General features: G+C 40.5%; 1 protein-coding gene across 1 annotated transcript in view; it reads left to right on the plus strand.

The window, feature by feature from the left end:
- Positions 1–279: 279 nt before the first annotated feature.
- LOC126195651 (putative neural-cadherin 2) overlaps positions 280–17,705 on the plus strand; it is a 44,581-nt gene continuing 27,155 nt past the window's right edge. Inside the window, exons 1-3 of the mRNA XM_049934276.1 lie at positions 280–351; positions 445–702; positions 4,591–4,938. Of these exons, the coding sequence (XP_049790233.1) occupies positions 292–351; positions 445–702; positions 4,591–4,938 (666 nt within the window). The 5' untranslated portion in view covers positions 280–291. The remainder of the gene's footprint in view (positions 352–444; positions 703–4,590; positions 4,939–17,705) is intronic.

Raw genomic sequence — 17,705 nt, forward strand, 5'->3', positions numbered from 1 at the left:
CTTTGAGTTACTGTATGTCACTTGGTAGTGACACATCATGAAAAAGTTACTTTGCCCTTAAGTTTTCCACACCAGTATACATGAATATTCATTGTTATGTGCGTTATTTGTAAATACTAGTAAGCTAAATTAGCAGTGAGTTAACTGGTAAATGATAAGTAATGCAGGTTATATATACGATGTAATGTATTTTTATATTTTCTCTCAGATTACATTTTATTAGAAGTAATAAATGGGCAACCTCAGTTTACTTTGGATCTTGGTTCTGGGGCAGTAGAATTGAGGCTAAGAATGACTAATAATGTGACTGATGGCCAGTGGCATCATATTGATCTCTTCTGGAATACTAAGGTAAATTGGTAGTTTATTTGCCTCATTATTAACTATGGCTTTACAGCTTTACTTTCAATTTATATATGCATCTTTTTTTCATTTTTCAAATAGAATGCTCGTCTTGTAGTAGACTACTGTCAGTCTGCTGTAGTGGCTGAAGCAGAAGATGGAACAACATTCTTCAATGGGACAGCTTGCCAGACAGAAGCAAAATTACCGCCATTCAGTGAGCATCTCAATTTAAATACCCCTCTGCAGATTGGTGGTATTTATAAGCATTCAGTTCATTCAAGCCATCACAAATGGCAAGGCAGAGGGAATCCAGAAGGTTTTGATGGCTGTATAAGAAACATTTTTCATAATGGAGAGGTAAGCTCCACACTTCTAAAAATCTGTGTAGCACAGGTTGCTGTAATATAGCACATTACAGACTCAACAAAAGTTAATGTGTTCTGTGTAGTATCAAGGTTCAAAGTTTACAGTCTCTTTTTCCTCTGAAAGAAGACCATTACAGGGTATGTGAATCTGGAAAACTGACATGTTCCGACAGTGTGGACATCTACCTTTACCTCTACCTCTACGTACATAATTCACAAGCCGCTGTATGGTACCAATACTAGTCATTTTCTTTCCTGTTCCACTCACAAATAGAGTAAGGGAAAAACGAATGCCTGTATGCCTCCATATGAGCCCTAACATCTCATATCTTATCTTTGTGGTCCTTATACGAAATGTATGTTCTCAGCAGTAGAATTGTTCTGTAGTCCACTTCAAATACCATTTCTCTAAACTTTATCAAGAGCATTCCTTGAAAAAAAATGTCGCCTGCTCTTCAGGGAGTCCCTTTTGAGTTCCAAAAAATATTTAGCAGTCTGCCTCTAATTGTTACAGTGTCTTCCATTAATTCAACCTGGTACATATCCCAAACACTCAAGCAGTACTCAAGAACAGGTTGCAGTATTGTCCTATATGCAGTCCCATTTATAGATGATCCACACTTTCCCAAAATTCTACCAATAAACCAAAGTCGACTGTTCACCTTCCCTACCATAATCCTCAGATGCTCATTCCATTTCATAACACTTTGCAACATTGCAACATTACACCCAGATGTTCAAACAACATGACTGTGTCAAGCAAGACACCACTAATGCTGTATCTGAACATTATACACTTGTTTTTCCTGCTCATCCACAGTAACTTAAATTATGCTACATTTAGAGCGAAGCACCATTCGTCACACCAATTAGAAATTTTGTCTAAATGAACTTGTATCCTGCTACACTCACTCAACTTTGACACCTTCCTGTTCAACACAGTATCGTCACCAAATAACTGCAAAATGCTACCCACTCTGTCTTCCAAATTATTTGTATATATAGAAAGTAAAAGCAGTTCTACCACACTTCCCAGGGGAACTCCTGATGATACTTTTGTCTCTGATGAACACTCGCCATTGAGGACAACACACTGTGTTCTTTTGCTTTAGAAGTCTTCAAGCCACTCAAATATCTGGGAATCTATTCCATATGATTGTATCTTTGTTGCAGTGGGGGACCATGTCAAATGCTTTCCAGAAATCTAGAGATATTGAACCTGCCTGTTGCCTCTCATCCATAGTTCACAGTGTATCATGTTAGAAGAGGGCAAATTGAGTTTCGTATGAGCGATGTTTCCTAAAACCATGCTGATTCATGGACATAAGCTTTTTGATCTCAAGAAAATTTATTATATTCAAACTGACAATGTTCAAGGATTCTGCAGCACACTGATATCAGGGATATTGGTCTGTAATTTTATAAGTCTGTTCTTTTACCTTTCTTATATGCAAGAGTCATCTACATATTATTCCAGTCGCTTGGGACGTTGCACTGGCTGCAAGATTCACAGTAAACCCAAGCTAGGTAAGGGGTCACTGCTGTTGAGTACTCTTTGTAAAACTGAATCAGAATTCCAACTGGACCTGTTGACTTACTTGTTTTCGCCTCTTACAGTTGTTTCTCTACACCAGGGATTCTTATTATTACGTCATCCATATGGGGTCTGTCTAATGGTTAAACAATAGTATGTATGATTATTCTGTGTGAACAATTCCTTAAATGTAAAATTTAAAACTTTGGCTTTCATTTTGCTATCTTTAACTGTCACATCAGACTGATCAATGAGTCACTGGATGGAAGGCTTATATCCACTTAACAGTTTTACTTAGGACCAGAATTTTCTCAGGTTTTCAGCCAGATCTTTTGCTAAGGTATGATGGTGGTAGATGTGTGCTTTGTGCATAGATATTTTCACAGAAGCACTAATCTCTACTAATCTTTGCCTGTCATCATTTGGTGTTCTCTTTTGAACAAAGAGTGTGTCTGCCTTTGCTTCGTCAGCATTTTCCCAATTTTGTTGTTAAATCATGATGGATCTTTTAATCCACCTACTATGCAGTTAGGTCATTGGACTATCATTTACCTTCTGTTTAAAATTTACTTATAGTTCCTCCACATCCACCTTAATGGAACTAAGTGATGTCAATTGACTATCTGTGAGATGTCAACAACCGCTTATCTGTTCTTTCTGTCAGAAACACTTTCTTAGCCTTCTTGACTGATTTATTAACTTTTCTAATCATAGTTGCTATAATGACATCATAATCAGTAATCTCTGTGTCTACACTGATGTTATCAATAAAGTCCAGCCCATTTGTGGCTACAAGGTCTAAGACATTTCCATTGTGTGTGGGCTGCCAAGTTAGCTGCTCAAGATTGTTTTCAGAAAAGGTGTTCAAAAGTGTACCTCAGCAATATATGTGGCTAAATAAACTCACTGTCACACTCAATTACAACTTCATTAGAGACCATATTTTTGTCAATCACAGTGAACACTCCCCCTCCTATAGTGTCTAATCCAACCTTCCGGTATACATTCCATGACTCACTAAATATTTTACTAATAATATTCTACTATGAATTTCAGCCAGCTCTCAGTCTCAAGAATAATTCGAGTGTGAGGACTTTCCTGGAGGGTAGTAAATTCAAAACATTGTTACAATTACTTCAACAATTAACTGATAAAATTTTGACAGTCGATTTGTCTTTATTCTGAAAATGGTCTGATTTCCTTTTCTGCATATTGACTGGCAAGTGTAGTACCCCAGACTACCGTCTAGCCTAAAAAAAAAAGCCATTTGCCCTCCACAAATACTGTGCTACCAGAATAGCTGCTTCCATTGTGTAGTGCACCCCTGACCTATCAGGGGGTGTCTCACCTGATAATATAGGTCTAGAAACCTGAAGTAAAGACTGTCACAGAGTGAACAATACCTTTGGTTGAGTTCCTCCACTCGGCTCCAAACCAAAGGATCCTGATCAACTACAGGAAAAATGCTGCAAATTGCAAACTCTGCTTGTATTCTTCACCAACTCTTGTCAGCTGCCTATATGAACTGAACCATAGGACAGGCATCATCAGTGCCAACATGAGCCATAACTTGCAGACAACTGCAACCTGCACTCTCGATAGCCACAGACAAGGCTGCCTCCACATCTCGGATAAGGCCAAAGATGGTGGTGCTCAGCCTCATCCCACCCCACTTCCATGATGATGCTTGTGAATTCTTAAACAGGAAACTGAGAAACTGATGGATTGCTTGAGGTTGTTTGATGATCATTAATTCATATTATGGCCTCCACACTCTCCTAACCTAATTCCATGTGATTTTTGTGTGTGATTTTGAGGTGTTTACACCTCATCTGCCAACAAAAATACCAGAACTCTGAGCTCAGATCAACAGTGCTTTGCAGCAGATTATAGAGACATGCTGCACTGAACGTAGAAAGAACTTGATATCTGCAGAGTCAGTAGGAGGGACACATGCAGAACTTACAATATCTCAAAAAAGAACTTCATGTAACAATGTGTTAAATAATGCAGCTACAGTAAATCTGTGAAAACACTTCAGTCATTCACAATAACCTTGTATTGTTGTTCCTGGAGGACCCTGCCTTTGGCAGTTGGAATTTTACAGTTTCATAGTGCCAGCCCTCTAACTTTATCCATGTGTTGGAAAGCCAACAATACTACTCAGTTCACGCAGTAGTGCCACAGGCAGAATTAACTGATGTCCATACTTTAAATTTCTTTCCATGTTTGAGTGAATCAAAGAGTTTCTATATTTCTCTCAAGACTTGAAATTGTTTTCCTTCTTTTGTGTGTTAAAATAAACTAAAATGTTAATAGTTAGTGGCATTCTTTGTTTTTTTTCAGCAGCTTCTAGATCTATCAGGGTCTAGGATGTCATCAGGAACAGGAGCAGGTTGTGTCAAGATTGAGAACATATGCAGAAATCTGGATTGTGGAAACAGAGGGTCCTGTGTTGCTGATTTGACTGGATCACTGCCCATCTGTTTGTGTCAACCAGGATGGAGTGGAATAACATGTGTGAAGCCAACCCATCCATTCACCTTCCTGCCTCATAGCTATGTCAAGTTTGCACTTTCTTTTGAACCTAGTCACTTCAGTACTCTTGTGCAAATGAGATTTAGAACAAAAGAGACAAGTGGGGAGCTCATTCACATAGCTGATCACCATTCACAAGAGTATGCAATACTGGAGGTTTGAACCTTTTCCATATCCTATTTTTTAGTTTTTATATTTCCATATTTGTGAAAATACTAGTCTATCAAAAAATGCACTAATATTTCTTGTCTGTATTTAAGAGGAGTAAATTTGGGAGAACCTGAATGTGTATGTTGGAATGGCAGTTTTAAATTTCTAGAATATCTCCTCCATCCAGCTTTACTAATATCTATACCTGAAACATCAGATAATGTATTCAGAAGTTATGTGTAGTATCTGTTTGTCAGAAACAAGATTTTAGAATTTGTGATATCATGCAGAACTAGTAAAAGGCAAGGTTAAATAGCTTTTGAATATTGTGTTGAAATATTCAGGTGATGCTGTGCTCATTAGAGCAACTGGGAACAGACACTTTGGTGATTTCAATTATATACAAGTCACCAACAATAATTTTCTTTATATTTCATGAGGCAGTTAAGAGAATTTTTGGTAAATTATTAGAAGGTATTGTTATGGGAATTCTAATGTTGATATTATATCAGATATAGCAAAACATCTATTTTTGATTAGTCCCAACAATAACATTCCCATCAAGAATAGCAACTGATATCTTCATGCAGTCCAGCTGATGAATGTAATGAACTGGATATTGAACTCACAATAAATATTTCATTAGGCTTAGGCAAGAAAAGAAAAGTTCAACAGAATCATAAATAATGGCACAGCCAAATTGTCAAAAAGATAGTGAAAGCATTTTCAAACACAGCAGTGTGAGCCATTATTATGGTGATTATAACATTCATTTTCCAATAAATGTAAATATATTTTCTTCATGTAGATAATGACCCACTACAGCATTTGAATAATTCAGGATGATAGTTTTTGTGCCATTTTTTTCTGAACTCTGCGATTTAGTCAATTTTCCTCAAACTGGATATCTGTTTTAAAAAATTAGTAGTTAAATATTTTTAAAATAATGAAGACAAAAATATCAATATGAGGTCTGAAAGGGAAAAAAGAAACTAATTCAATTAACATGAACAATAATGAATAGTCTCAATTTTATTTACTAATTAGCTGAAAAAGATTAACTTTTCTTGGTTCCTTTTATCCCGCTTTTTCTGAATTGGAAAAAATTGCAAATAAACATCTCATTTATGCAGCATCCAACTTTTTTTTTCAAAAAATAACAAATTATGTAGAGTCCAGGTTGGAAAATCAACAATTATGGAAACGATAGATTGCTACTCATTGTAAAGATAACACACTGAGTTGCAGACAGGCACAATGTAAAGACTGTTACACATGAACCTTTTGGCAAAAGCCTTTATCAGAAAAGAGAAACACACACTAATTCACACAAGCACACACAATACACACATGTAACTGCTCTCTCTGACTGCTCAGGCCAGGCAAACTGGAATGCGTAGAATGGGAGCAACAATCCATAGTGGAGTGGGAAGGGGGAGGATGTCCAACATGTGAAAGTACTATGTATCATTGCACAAGAAAGATGATTCTTTTAAATTGCCTTAACAACGATGGAATGTTTCCCCTTGTGCTCTATTGATACTACCATTGTGTGAGCAAGACTCTCACACCCAGCATTATATATGTGTGTATTTGAAGTAATGTGGTTGAGTACTTTTCAGAATATTTGTAACAATACTTCTCCTATATATATTACATATATATAATTATATATTAAAATATATAGCCTGTGCCCATCTCAAAATAAATTAGAGTATTGTGTAAAAATTGAAGTAAATAGGTTAAGAACTTCTCGAGATTATTGGTAATAATGTTTCCCCTTAGTGTACTACATACTTATTTATGTGTCATATACACTACTGGCCATTAAAATTGCTACACCACGAAGATGACATGCTACAGATGTGAAATTTAACTGACAGGAAGAAGATGCTGTGATATGCAAATGATTAGCTTTTCAGAGAATTCACACAAGGTTGGCACCGGTGGCGACACGTACAACGTGCTGACGTGAGGAAAGTTTCCAGCAGATTTCTCATACACAAACAGCAGTTGACCGGCGTTGCCTTGTGAAATGTTGTTGTGATGCCTCGTGTAAGGAGGAAAAATGCGTACCATCACGCTTCCGACTTTGATAAAGGTCGGAGTGTAGCCTATAGTGATTGCGGTTTATCGTATCGCGACATTGCTGCTCGCGTTGGTTGAGATCCAATGACTGTTAGCAGAATATGGAATCGGTGGGTTCAGGAGGGTAATACGGAACGCCGTGCTGGATCCCAATGGCCTCGTATCACTAGCAGTCGAGGTGACAGGCATCTTATCTGCATAGCTGTAACGGATTGTCCAGCCATGTCTCCATCCCTGAGTCAACAGATGGGGACGTTTGCAAGACAACAACCATCTGCACGAGCCATTTGACGACGTTTGCAGCAGCATGGATTATCAGCTCAGAGACCACGGCTGCAGTTACCCTTGACGCTGCATGACAGACAGGAGCATTTGCAGTGGTGTACTCATCGACGAACCTGGGTGCACGAATGGCAAAATGTCATTTTTTGGATGAATCCAGGTTCTGTTTACAGCATCATGATGGTCGCATCCGTGTTTGGCGACATCGCGGTGAACGCACATTGGAAGCGTGTATTCGTCATTGCCATACTGGCATATCAGCCGGCATGATGGTATGGGGTGCCATTGGTTACATGTCTCGGTCACCTCTTGTTCACATTGACGGCACTTTGAACAGTGGATGTTACATTCCAGATGTGTTACGACCCGTGGCTCTACCCTTCATTAGATCCCTGCGAAACCATACATTTCAGTAGGATAATGCCCAACCGCATGTTGCAGGTCATGTACGGGCCTTTCTGGATACAGAAAATGTTCGACTGCTGCCCTGGTCAGCACATTCTCCAGATCTCTCACCAATTGAAAACATCTGGTCAATGGTGGCCGAGCAACTGGCTTGTCACAATACGCGTCACTACCATTGATGAACTGTGGTATCATGTTGAAGCTGCATGGGCAGTTGTACCTGTACACACCATCCAAGCTCTGTTTGACTCAATGCCCAGGCATATCAAGGCCGTTATTACGGCCAGAGATGGTTGTTCTGGGTACTGATTTCTCAGGATCAATGCACCTAAATTGCATGAAAATGTAATCACATGTCAGTTCTAGTATAATATATTTGTTCAATGAATACCCGTTTATCATCTGCATTTCTTCTTGGAGTAGCAATTTTAATGGCCAGTAGTGTACATTAAAAAGTCTGTAGCAGAGATGCCAAGTCACAAATAGACACAACAAAAAGACCGTCACAATATAATTTGGCCAACAAGACCTTCATCAAAAACAGATATCTCTCTCTCTCTCTCTCTCTCTCTCTCTCTCTCTCTCTCTCTCTCTCCCTCCCTCTCCCACACACACACACACACACACACACACACACACACACACACACACACACACCATATGACACTCTCCCTTCCATAAGTCATCTACCTTGCCATTGGTGGGGTGGCTTGCATGCCTCAGTGATACCGAAATACATACTGCAGGTGCAACCAAAACCAAGGGGTATCTGTTGGGAGGCCAGGCAAACAGTGTGGTTCCTGAAGAGGGACAGCATCCTTCTCAGTAGTTTCTAGGGTAACATTCTGGATGATTTATTGATCTGGCCTTGTAACATCAATCAAAACAGCCTTGCTATGCTGGTACTATGAGCAGTTGAAAGAACGGAAACTACAGCCTTAATTTTTCCTAAGGGCATGCAGCTCTAGTGTATGGTTAAATGATGATGGTGTCCTCAAATTGGTAAAATATTCTGGAGTAAAATAGCCCCCTTTGGATCTTCAGCTAGGGTCTACTCAGGAGGATGTCATCATCAGGAGAAAGAAAACTGGCATTCTATGGATTAGAATGTGGAATGTTAAATCCCTTAATTGCACAGGTAGATTATAAAATTTAAAAAGGGAAATGGATAAGTTGAAGTTAGATGTAGTGGGAACCAGGTAAATACAGGGTTATAAATGCAAATTCAAATAAAGGGAATGCCAGAGTAGGTTTAACAATGAATAAGAAAATAAGAATACAGTTATGCTACTATGAACACCATAGCAAACACATTATCATAGTCAAGATTGATGCTAAGCCTATACCTATCATGGTAATATCAGTTTATGTGCCAGCTAGCTCCACAGATGAAGAGATTGAAGAAAAGTCTGATAAAATAAAAGAAATTATACAGATAGTTAAGGAGATGAAATTTTATTTGTTATGGTGGACTGGAATTCAATTGTAGGTAAAGGAGGAGCAGGAAAAATAGTAGGTGAATATGTACTGGGGGACAGGAATGAAAGGCGAACCCGCATGCTAGAATTTTACAGAGCATAATTTAATAATTTCTAAATTTGGATTAAGAATCATGATAGGAGGTTGGATATGTGAAAGAGGCCTGGAGACAACAGAAGGTTCCAGACTGATTACATGAGGGTTGGAACTTAAATAGTGGCAACTATTTATTCACAGCTGATACAAAAGAGTTACATGATTGCACCTGCTACTGTCCTTCAAAGTCGTCACCAGTATTGTGTAGAACCCATTGCCAGTGATGTGGAAGGTGTAGTATACCGTCAGCAGAGCCTGTTCTATTGATGGTGCGAATGGAGTGGTCTACTGCCTGTCGAATCTCTGGAACAGTTCTGAAGTGAATATCACAAAGTGGTTCCTTCATCTTCGGAATCAAATCAAAGTCACAAGGACTTAAGTCTGTGGATTATGTTGGATGGTACAATACTTCCCAGTACCATCATACAAACAGGGCAGCCACAGCTTGAGCTGTATGCGCCCACGCATTGTTGTGCAAAATGATGGGTGGGTTGCACAGAAAATGTTACCACTTCTTTAAGGAAAGCTGGTTGCAGGTGATGCTCCAAAAACAAACAGTAATACTGTGCATTGATGGTCTGCTGTGGAGGAACGTAATGCATTAGGATAACACCATCACAGCCGTACACCGCTACATTAGACAACTCGCTCACAAGTGACTGTTTTTCCCTCGATTGTGCGCACGCTGGTGATATGGGACGGGTGAGTCCATTTGCTCGGAAGGAAGGTAGGTATGTCAACACCTTGTGCTATCAGCGACAATAGTAGCTTCCATTGCATAGTGTCTCCACAGCAGTGTTGCCACTATTTAAGTTCCAACCTACGTATAATGATTACACAGAGATTTTGGAATCACATTTTAAATTGTAAGATATTTACAGAGCAGATAGGAACTCTGAACACAATTTACTGGCTATAGACTGTATATTAAAACTAAACAAATTGCAAAGAAGGTATGAAATTAAGGAGATGAGACCTGGATAAAGTGAAAGAACCAGAGGTTTTGATACTCTCAGAGGGAGCACTATGTAATGGTTGAGTATAACGGCAGAAAGGAGCAGAGGATTAAATAGATGAACAGACAAGGTTACCAAGCTGGTAGACAACAGGGCGGTGGCTCGTGTCACACCTTCAGCGATCGTTTTCCTGAGCCTGCAGTGTGCGGACTCGAGGCAACTGCCGAGCTTCCTCAGCTCTGGTTAACACCTGGCTGATGCTGCCATCGTCCATGTCATCAGGATGTCATGGAAACACAGTGTCCATGGTTGTAGTCACCTTGGATAACACAGGAGACTGAATTTGATTGATTAAAGGAGAAAATATTGTCACGTAAAAGAAGGTGTAATTAGATGAATAACGAGCACCTCACTTAACGAAACTTTATTCAGCACATGCACATACAAGAGCGTGGAGTGAACTGCCTCCTGCCAGAACGCATATATTATATATACAGCTACAGAACATTCCAGTACAGTAATTCTTGACATTTGTGGATTCTTATATAATGTTCTCGAACCAAATATAGAAATTAAATTTGTACAGTCCAGGTGAGTTTTGAACTCACAACCCTCCATGCAACAATTTAGTATCATAACCACTACACCACGGTGCTACTCAGCTTCTTCTGTGACATTGCTCCCTCCTTATGTGAACAGCATCTCAATGTTACGTTCTCCTAGTCTGAAAATGAGTCATCGGTCCAGAATACTCCAACTCCCGATGACTGATGTTCGCCCTGGCGGTGATCTTCTTAGAACTTCTTTTGCCGCTACATTCTTTGTCACTTTTCTGATTGTTGCCTGTCGCTGGAGCTTTGAATTTACCCTGGGTGGCAGGAGCCTTGTAGAGCTTCATTCAAAGAATGTGGACCATATCTCTGATCTTTCATTGTCTTGTGTAAGGGTTGAAATCTTCAACTTCATAAGTAACATCAGACAACTGTCTTACAACCTTATAAGGTCCAAAGTAGCGCCTGAGGAGTTTCTCAGAGAGATCAACCTTCCAAACAAGAGTGAAGATCCAGGTGGGGTCACCAGGCTGGTAGACAACAGGGCGGTGGCTCGTGTCATACCTTCGGCGATCGTTTTCTTGAGCCTGCAGTGTGCAGAGTCGAGCCAACTGCCAAACTTCCTCAGCTCTGGTTAACACCTGGCTGATGCAGCCATCGTCCACGTCATCAGGATGTAATGGAAACACAGTGTCCATGGTTGTAGTCGCCTCATGCCCATCCACCAGGAAAAATGCCATAAATCCTGTGGTGTCTTGTTTGGCGGTGTTGTAGGCAAAAGTCACGAAAGGTAGCACCTCATCCCAGTTGTTCTGCTCAACATTGACGAACATTGATAGCATGTCAGCCAAGGTCTTATTAAGGCATTCAGTAAGCTCATTAGTTTGCAGATGGCAGATAGGTGTCATGTGATGAGTAATCTTGCACCAACAGTTTATCTCTTTCACAAGAGTCAGTTGAAAAACTTTCCCTCAATCCGTAATTAACAACCTTGGGGCACCGTGTTTTAATTCAATGTCTTCCACAGTGAATAAGGCTTCCTCGGATGCTTTGGCTGTTTTCACGGCTTTTGTAATGGCATAGCGTGTCAGATAATCAGTGCAAACAATAATCCATCTATTGTCACTAGCAGACGTTGGAAATCGTCCAAGGAGGTCAATCCCAACATGCTGGAAAGGCGTTTCGACTGGTGGAATTGGTATGAGTCAGCCAGATGGCATTTGAGGAACTGCCTTTCTCCTCTGGCACTCTCGACAGTGTGACACATAGTGATGGACACCCCTAAATAAATGTGGGCAGAAAAATCTCTTGCAGATCCTATTGTGTGTGTTAATAAATCCTAAATATCCGGCCTCAGGTGTGTCATGGAATTTGTGTAGAACATCTAAGCGCATGTGTTTAGGAATCACTGGTAGCAACCTCTTTCCAAACGGATCAAAGTTTTTCTTGCAAACTAATCCGTTAACTACCTTCAATTGTCCTTTCACATCCTCTGACCAATTTAAGGCAAGCATAATTTGAGATATCTTGGCATTCTTCTTCTGCTCAGCAGAGAGATCCTGGAGTGCAGCGAGACAGTCACTATCTTCACCAAAGTCTTGATGGTCTTGCACAGGTTTTCTTGACAGACAGTCGGCATCTTGGCGTTTTCTTCCACTTTTGTACACTATGGTAATGTCACACTCTTGAAGATGTAGTGCCCACCTGGTGAGTCGTCCTGTTGGATCTTTAAGACCTGTCAACCAACAAAGTGAATGGTGGTCTGTAACAATTGTGAATGGCCTTCCATAGAGATACTGTCAAAATTTGCACATGTCCCAGATCAGAGCAAGACATTCTCTTTCTGTAGTTGAGTAGTTTCTCTCAGTTTTTGTAAGTGTCCTAGAAGCATAGGCTATAACCTACTCTTTTTCATCTGAAATTTGTACCAGAACAGCACCGATCCCATACCCACTGACATCTTTGTGTAGTTCTGTATGTGCTCTCTCATCATACAGGCAAAGTACATGGTCAGTCGTCAAAGCTTTTTACAGCACATTGAAAGAATCTTGTTGGCACCACCGCAGATAAATTTATCACCAGCTTTTAACAACTCTTGGTGTGGCCTGGCTTTGATACAAAAGTCTTTGATAAAACAATGGTAATAAGCTTTTCACATCTCTAATACTTTTAGGAATAGGAAATTCTGTTATAGATCTCACCTTTTCTGGGTCTGGCCGCACACCTTCGTTTGACACAAGATGTCAAAATATTTTGATTTCTTTTGCTCCAAGGAGACACTTTCTTGGATTAAGTTTCAATCAGCCTTGTTGGAGACACTGAAGAATTCCCCTCAGTCTTTTTATATGTTCATCAAATGTCTCTGAGAGCACTATAATGACATCTAAATAACAAAGACACATTGTCCGCTTCAGGTGACGTAGAAGATTATCCATCATCCATTCAAAAGTTTCTGGTGCATTACATAAACCAAATGGCATTACCTTAAAATCATACAGGCCCTCAGGGGTGATGAATGCAGTTTTCTCACAATCAGCCTCATCTACTTCAATCTTCCAGTATCTGGAGTACATGTCCATGGTTGAGAAAAACTGAGCCCCCCTTCAGACAATGTAGTGTATCATCAATTTGTGGAAGACTGTAAATGCCCTTTTTAGCTATCTTATTAAGCTTCCTGTAATCAACACAAAAGCGCGAACTGCCATCCTTCTTCCTGATGAGGACCACTGGTGATGACCATGGGCTCTGCAAAGGCTGAATGATGTCATACTTCATCATTTTCTCTACCTCATCACGAATTATTCAACGTTCTGTTGCTGACACACGGTATGCTCTCTGGCATATTAGTTGATGGTCTCCAGTGCTAATACAGTGCTTCACCATCAATTTGTCTAATTTGCTCTTCATCTGTGGAGTGAAACATTCAGAGAACTCTTGGAGAATGGCAAGTAGCTTCTTCTGTTGTTCCTTAGTGAGGTCTGCTGATAGTCGAGCTAGAAGATCTTGTCTTGTAGTGGTAGCACTAATTTCGCCCATAGAGTTGGCATGGGAGGTTTCTATGACCCTCAGCTGTTCTTCAATTAATGACTCAGCATTTGCTAGGCCCATGCGTCTTGGAAGGATCTGTGGTTCTCAGTGACAGTTAACTATCCATAATTCACGAAATCTATTCTTAAATGAGATGATAGAGTCTGGGATGACCAAGTTATTCTTCTGTGGTATGCTTCTCTTACATTCCACTACAAGATCCATGGGTTGATGCATGGCATGACACATGACAGTTACCTTGCTAGGTTTGACTGCAGGAATTATCACTTCATACAGCACACATAGTCTCCACACACTCGGATGTGCATCTTCCTGTCCACAGTATCTCATCTCATCTAGCATCATCTTTGAGCGACCACAATCTATAATTGCCTGAGAAGCTTCCAAAAAGTCCCATCCGAGAATGACGTCATGATTACACTCTTGCAAGACAATGAATTCTAAGGGCTGTGTCTGGCCACTTATACTGACACGAATGGTACATCTTCCTGTAGATTTTACATATTTCCCATTAGCCACCTTCAGCAGAAATGTTTTGTTGTCGACGAATACGGTTCTGCAACTGGCGATGGTATTTCTCCTAAATGACTGAATATGATGCTCTAGAGTCCACAAGAGCTTGGGCTGGTTGGCCTTCCATGAGGATATTGACGTAGTTTCCTATGATTGATGGTGGAGGATTTTTCTCTTTGGCGACCTCACCTCCAAGGAAGGTTGCACCCTTTAGCTTTCCATGTTATGGCAGCTAGGTGATCGGCTAGAGCTTCTAAATGGCAATGGAGACCTTGATCAGCATGTTGGGAAGCATCCTCTCCAGTGGCTAGCTTGCGGCAATGGTGACCTACGTCGTCCTGCACCCACATCTTGTTCATCTACGTCATCCCTGAGTTGGCATTGACTAAGATCGATCTGCTGTCTTCTGGTGCGGGTGTCATCAAATATTCATTGCCTTTCTCAACAATAGGCAACGGCCTTGCCGCAGTGGCTACACCGGTTCCCGTGAGATCACCGAAGTTAAGCGCTGTCGGGCGTGGCCGGCGCTTGGATGGGTCACCATCCCGCCGCCACGTGCTGTTGCCATTTTTCGGGGTGCACTCAGCCTCGTGATGCCAATTGAGGAGCTACTCGACCGATTAGTAGCGGCTTCGGTCAAAGAATACCGTCCTAACGGTCGGGAGTGCGGTGTGCTGACCACACGCCCCTCCTTATCCGCATCCTCCTCGGACGATGACACGGCGGCCGGACGGTCCCGGAAGGGCCACTTGTGGCCTAAAGACGGAGCTTTTTTTTTTTTTTTCTCAACAATAGTGCACCACATGTCCTGGTCGTCCACAGTGGAAACATACTGTTTGGTTATCCTGGGTCCTCCAAACGTCAGTCTTCCTTGGTGCCCAAACAGGTTCCTCATGCGTCATTGTAGGAACATAACACTGCCTGGATCTTGACTTTTTCACCATTTTAAAGGGAAATGAAGGACGAGAGATTGGGTTCAATGTCTGTTCCACTTCCTCCCTTATGACCTCTTGAAGCATCTCGTTTTTTTGTTCGCCATGCAATCCAAGTGCTTTCTGAACTTCCTCTCTCACTATCTGATGAAGAACACTTGTGAAATCAGTTGCTTCCCCGATCACAGACATCGATACGGTGTTTGGAAGCTGTTCAAACTTCTTGCGTGTAATTCTTTTTTGATGCATTGCCTCGATATACTGGCACCATTTTAGGAAGTCGTCTGCTGTCGAAACCTCCTTCAGGAGTAGGGCTTGATACATGTCCTCAGCAACACCCTTCATGAGATATGCAACCTTCTCTTCCTCCTTCATTCTAGGATCCACTATTTTATACAGTTCCAAGACATCTTGAATGTAGGATGCTATAGTTTCTCCTGGACACTGTGCCCTGCTCTTTAATTTATCTTCAGCCTTGCACTTCTGTTGTTGTGTGTCACCGAAATACTTGCGCAGTTCCGCTTTGAATACTTCCCAACTTGTGAACTTCTCCTTGTTGTTCTCATACCATTGCTTGGCAGTGTGCCTTCCAAGTAGTAAAATACATTATCCAAACACACGGTGTCATCCCATTTGTTAAATTTGGCTATACGCTCATATACCTTCAGCCAGATCTTGGCCTTAATCACCAGAGAACCCAGAGGGATGTCTCATGGGGTGGCACACAGTTGCTGTCATTGTAACGTCCTCTTCTCCTTCTGTGTCTGGTAGATTGTGATCTGTTGAATATGGCTCGAACTCGGGTTTCTCACCACGTAAACGGCGGCTCTGTTGTGGCTTAATGGGAGTCACTGTGTTGTTGATAATAAGCACTATCACAAGTTCCAATAACCAGTGCCCCCACCAGAATAATTTCATGTAGAAGGAGGTGTAATTATATGAATGACGAACACTAACTTCGCTCAACAAAGGTTTATTCAGCACTTGCACATACAAGAGTGCAGAGCGAACTACCTCCGGCCAGAACACATGCAGTATATATGCAGCTACAGAACATACCAGTACAATGATTCTCGACATTTTTGGATACTTCTAGAATGTACTCGAACCAAATATAGAAATTAAAATTGTACAGTCAAGGTGAGTTTTTAACTCACGACCCTCCATGCAACAGTTTAGTATCATAACCATTACACCATGGTGCTATTCAGCTTCTTCTGTGACAATATAACAAATGCAACAAATGAAGCATGCAAAAGGAAATACAAACATCTAGAAAATTAGATTAACAGAAAGTGTCAAATGGTTAAATAGGAATGGCTAGAGAACACATGTAAGGATTTAGAAGTATATTTCATTATGGGAAAGATAGATACTGCCTACAAGGAAATCAAAGAGACATTAGGAGAAAAGAGAAGCACCTGTATGAATAGCAAGAGCTCAGATGAAAAACCTGCGCTGAGCGAGGAAGGGAAAACTGAAAGATGGAAGGAGTATATAGAGGGTCTATACAATGAAAGTGAACTTGAAGGCAATATTATTGAAATGGAAGAGAACATAGATGAGGATGAGATGGGAGATGTGATATTGTGAGAAGAATTTGACAGTGCACTGAAAGACCTAAGTCATAAAAAGACACTGGAATAGATTACATTACATCAAATCTACTGATAGCCGTGGGAGACCCATCCGTGATAAACCTCTTCCATCTGATGTGCAAGATTTAAGAGATAGATGAAATACTCTCAGACTACAAGAATAATGTAGTAATAACAATTCTTAAGAAAGTGCATGCTGACAGGTGTCAATATTACTGAATTATCAGTATACTAAGTCATGGTTTCAAAATACTAACACAAATTTATTACATAAGTATGGGAAAACTTGTAGAAGCCAACCTAGCGGTAGAGGCTCCATGACATATCTTAGAAGATAGGTTAAGGAAAGGCAAACCTACATTTATAGCATTTGTGGACTTGGGGAAACCTTTTCACAATGTTGACTGAAATACTTTCTTTGAAATTCTGAAGGTAGCAGAGGTAATATACAGATCATGAAAGGGTATTTAAAACTTTAACAGAAAACAGACAGTAGTTTTAAGAGTGGAGGGGCATGAAAGGAATGCAGTGTTTGAGAAGAGATTGAGACAGGGTTGTAGTCTATCCCTGAAGTTATTCAGTCTGTACACTGAACATGCAGTAAAGGAAACCAAAGAAAAATTTGGAGCAGGAACTAAAGTTTGAGCAGGAATTAAAGTTCAGGGAGAAGAAATAAAAACTTTAAGGTTTGCCAATAACATTGTAATCCTGACAGAGACAGCAAAGGACTTGGAAGAGCAATTGAAAGGAGGGTATGAGGTGAACATATAGAAAATCAAAACAAGAATAATGGAATGTAGTCAAATGAATGGTCCAAGTGTCTCT

The sequence above is a fragment of the Schistocerca nitens genome, chromosome 7 (genome assembly GCF_023898315.1).
Source record: "Schistocerca nitens isolate TAMUIC-IGC-003100 chromosome 7, iqSchNite1.1, whole genome shotgun sequence".
Lineage (NCBI taxonomy): Eukaryota > Metazoa > Arthropoda > Insecta > Orthoptera > Acrididae > Schistocerca > Schistocerca nitens.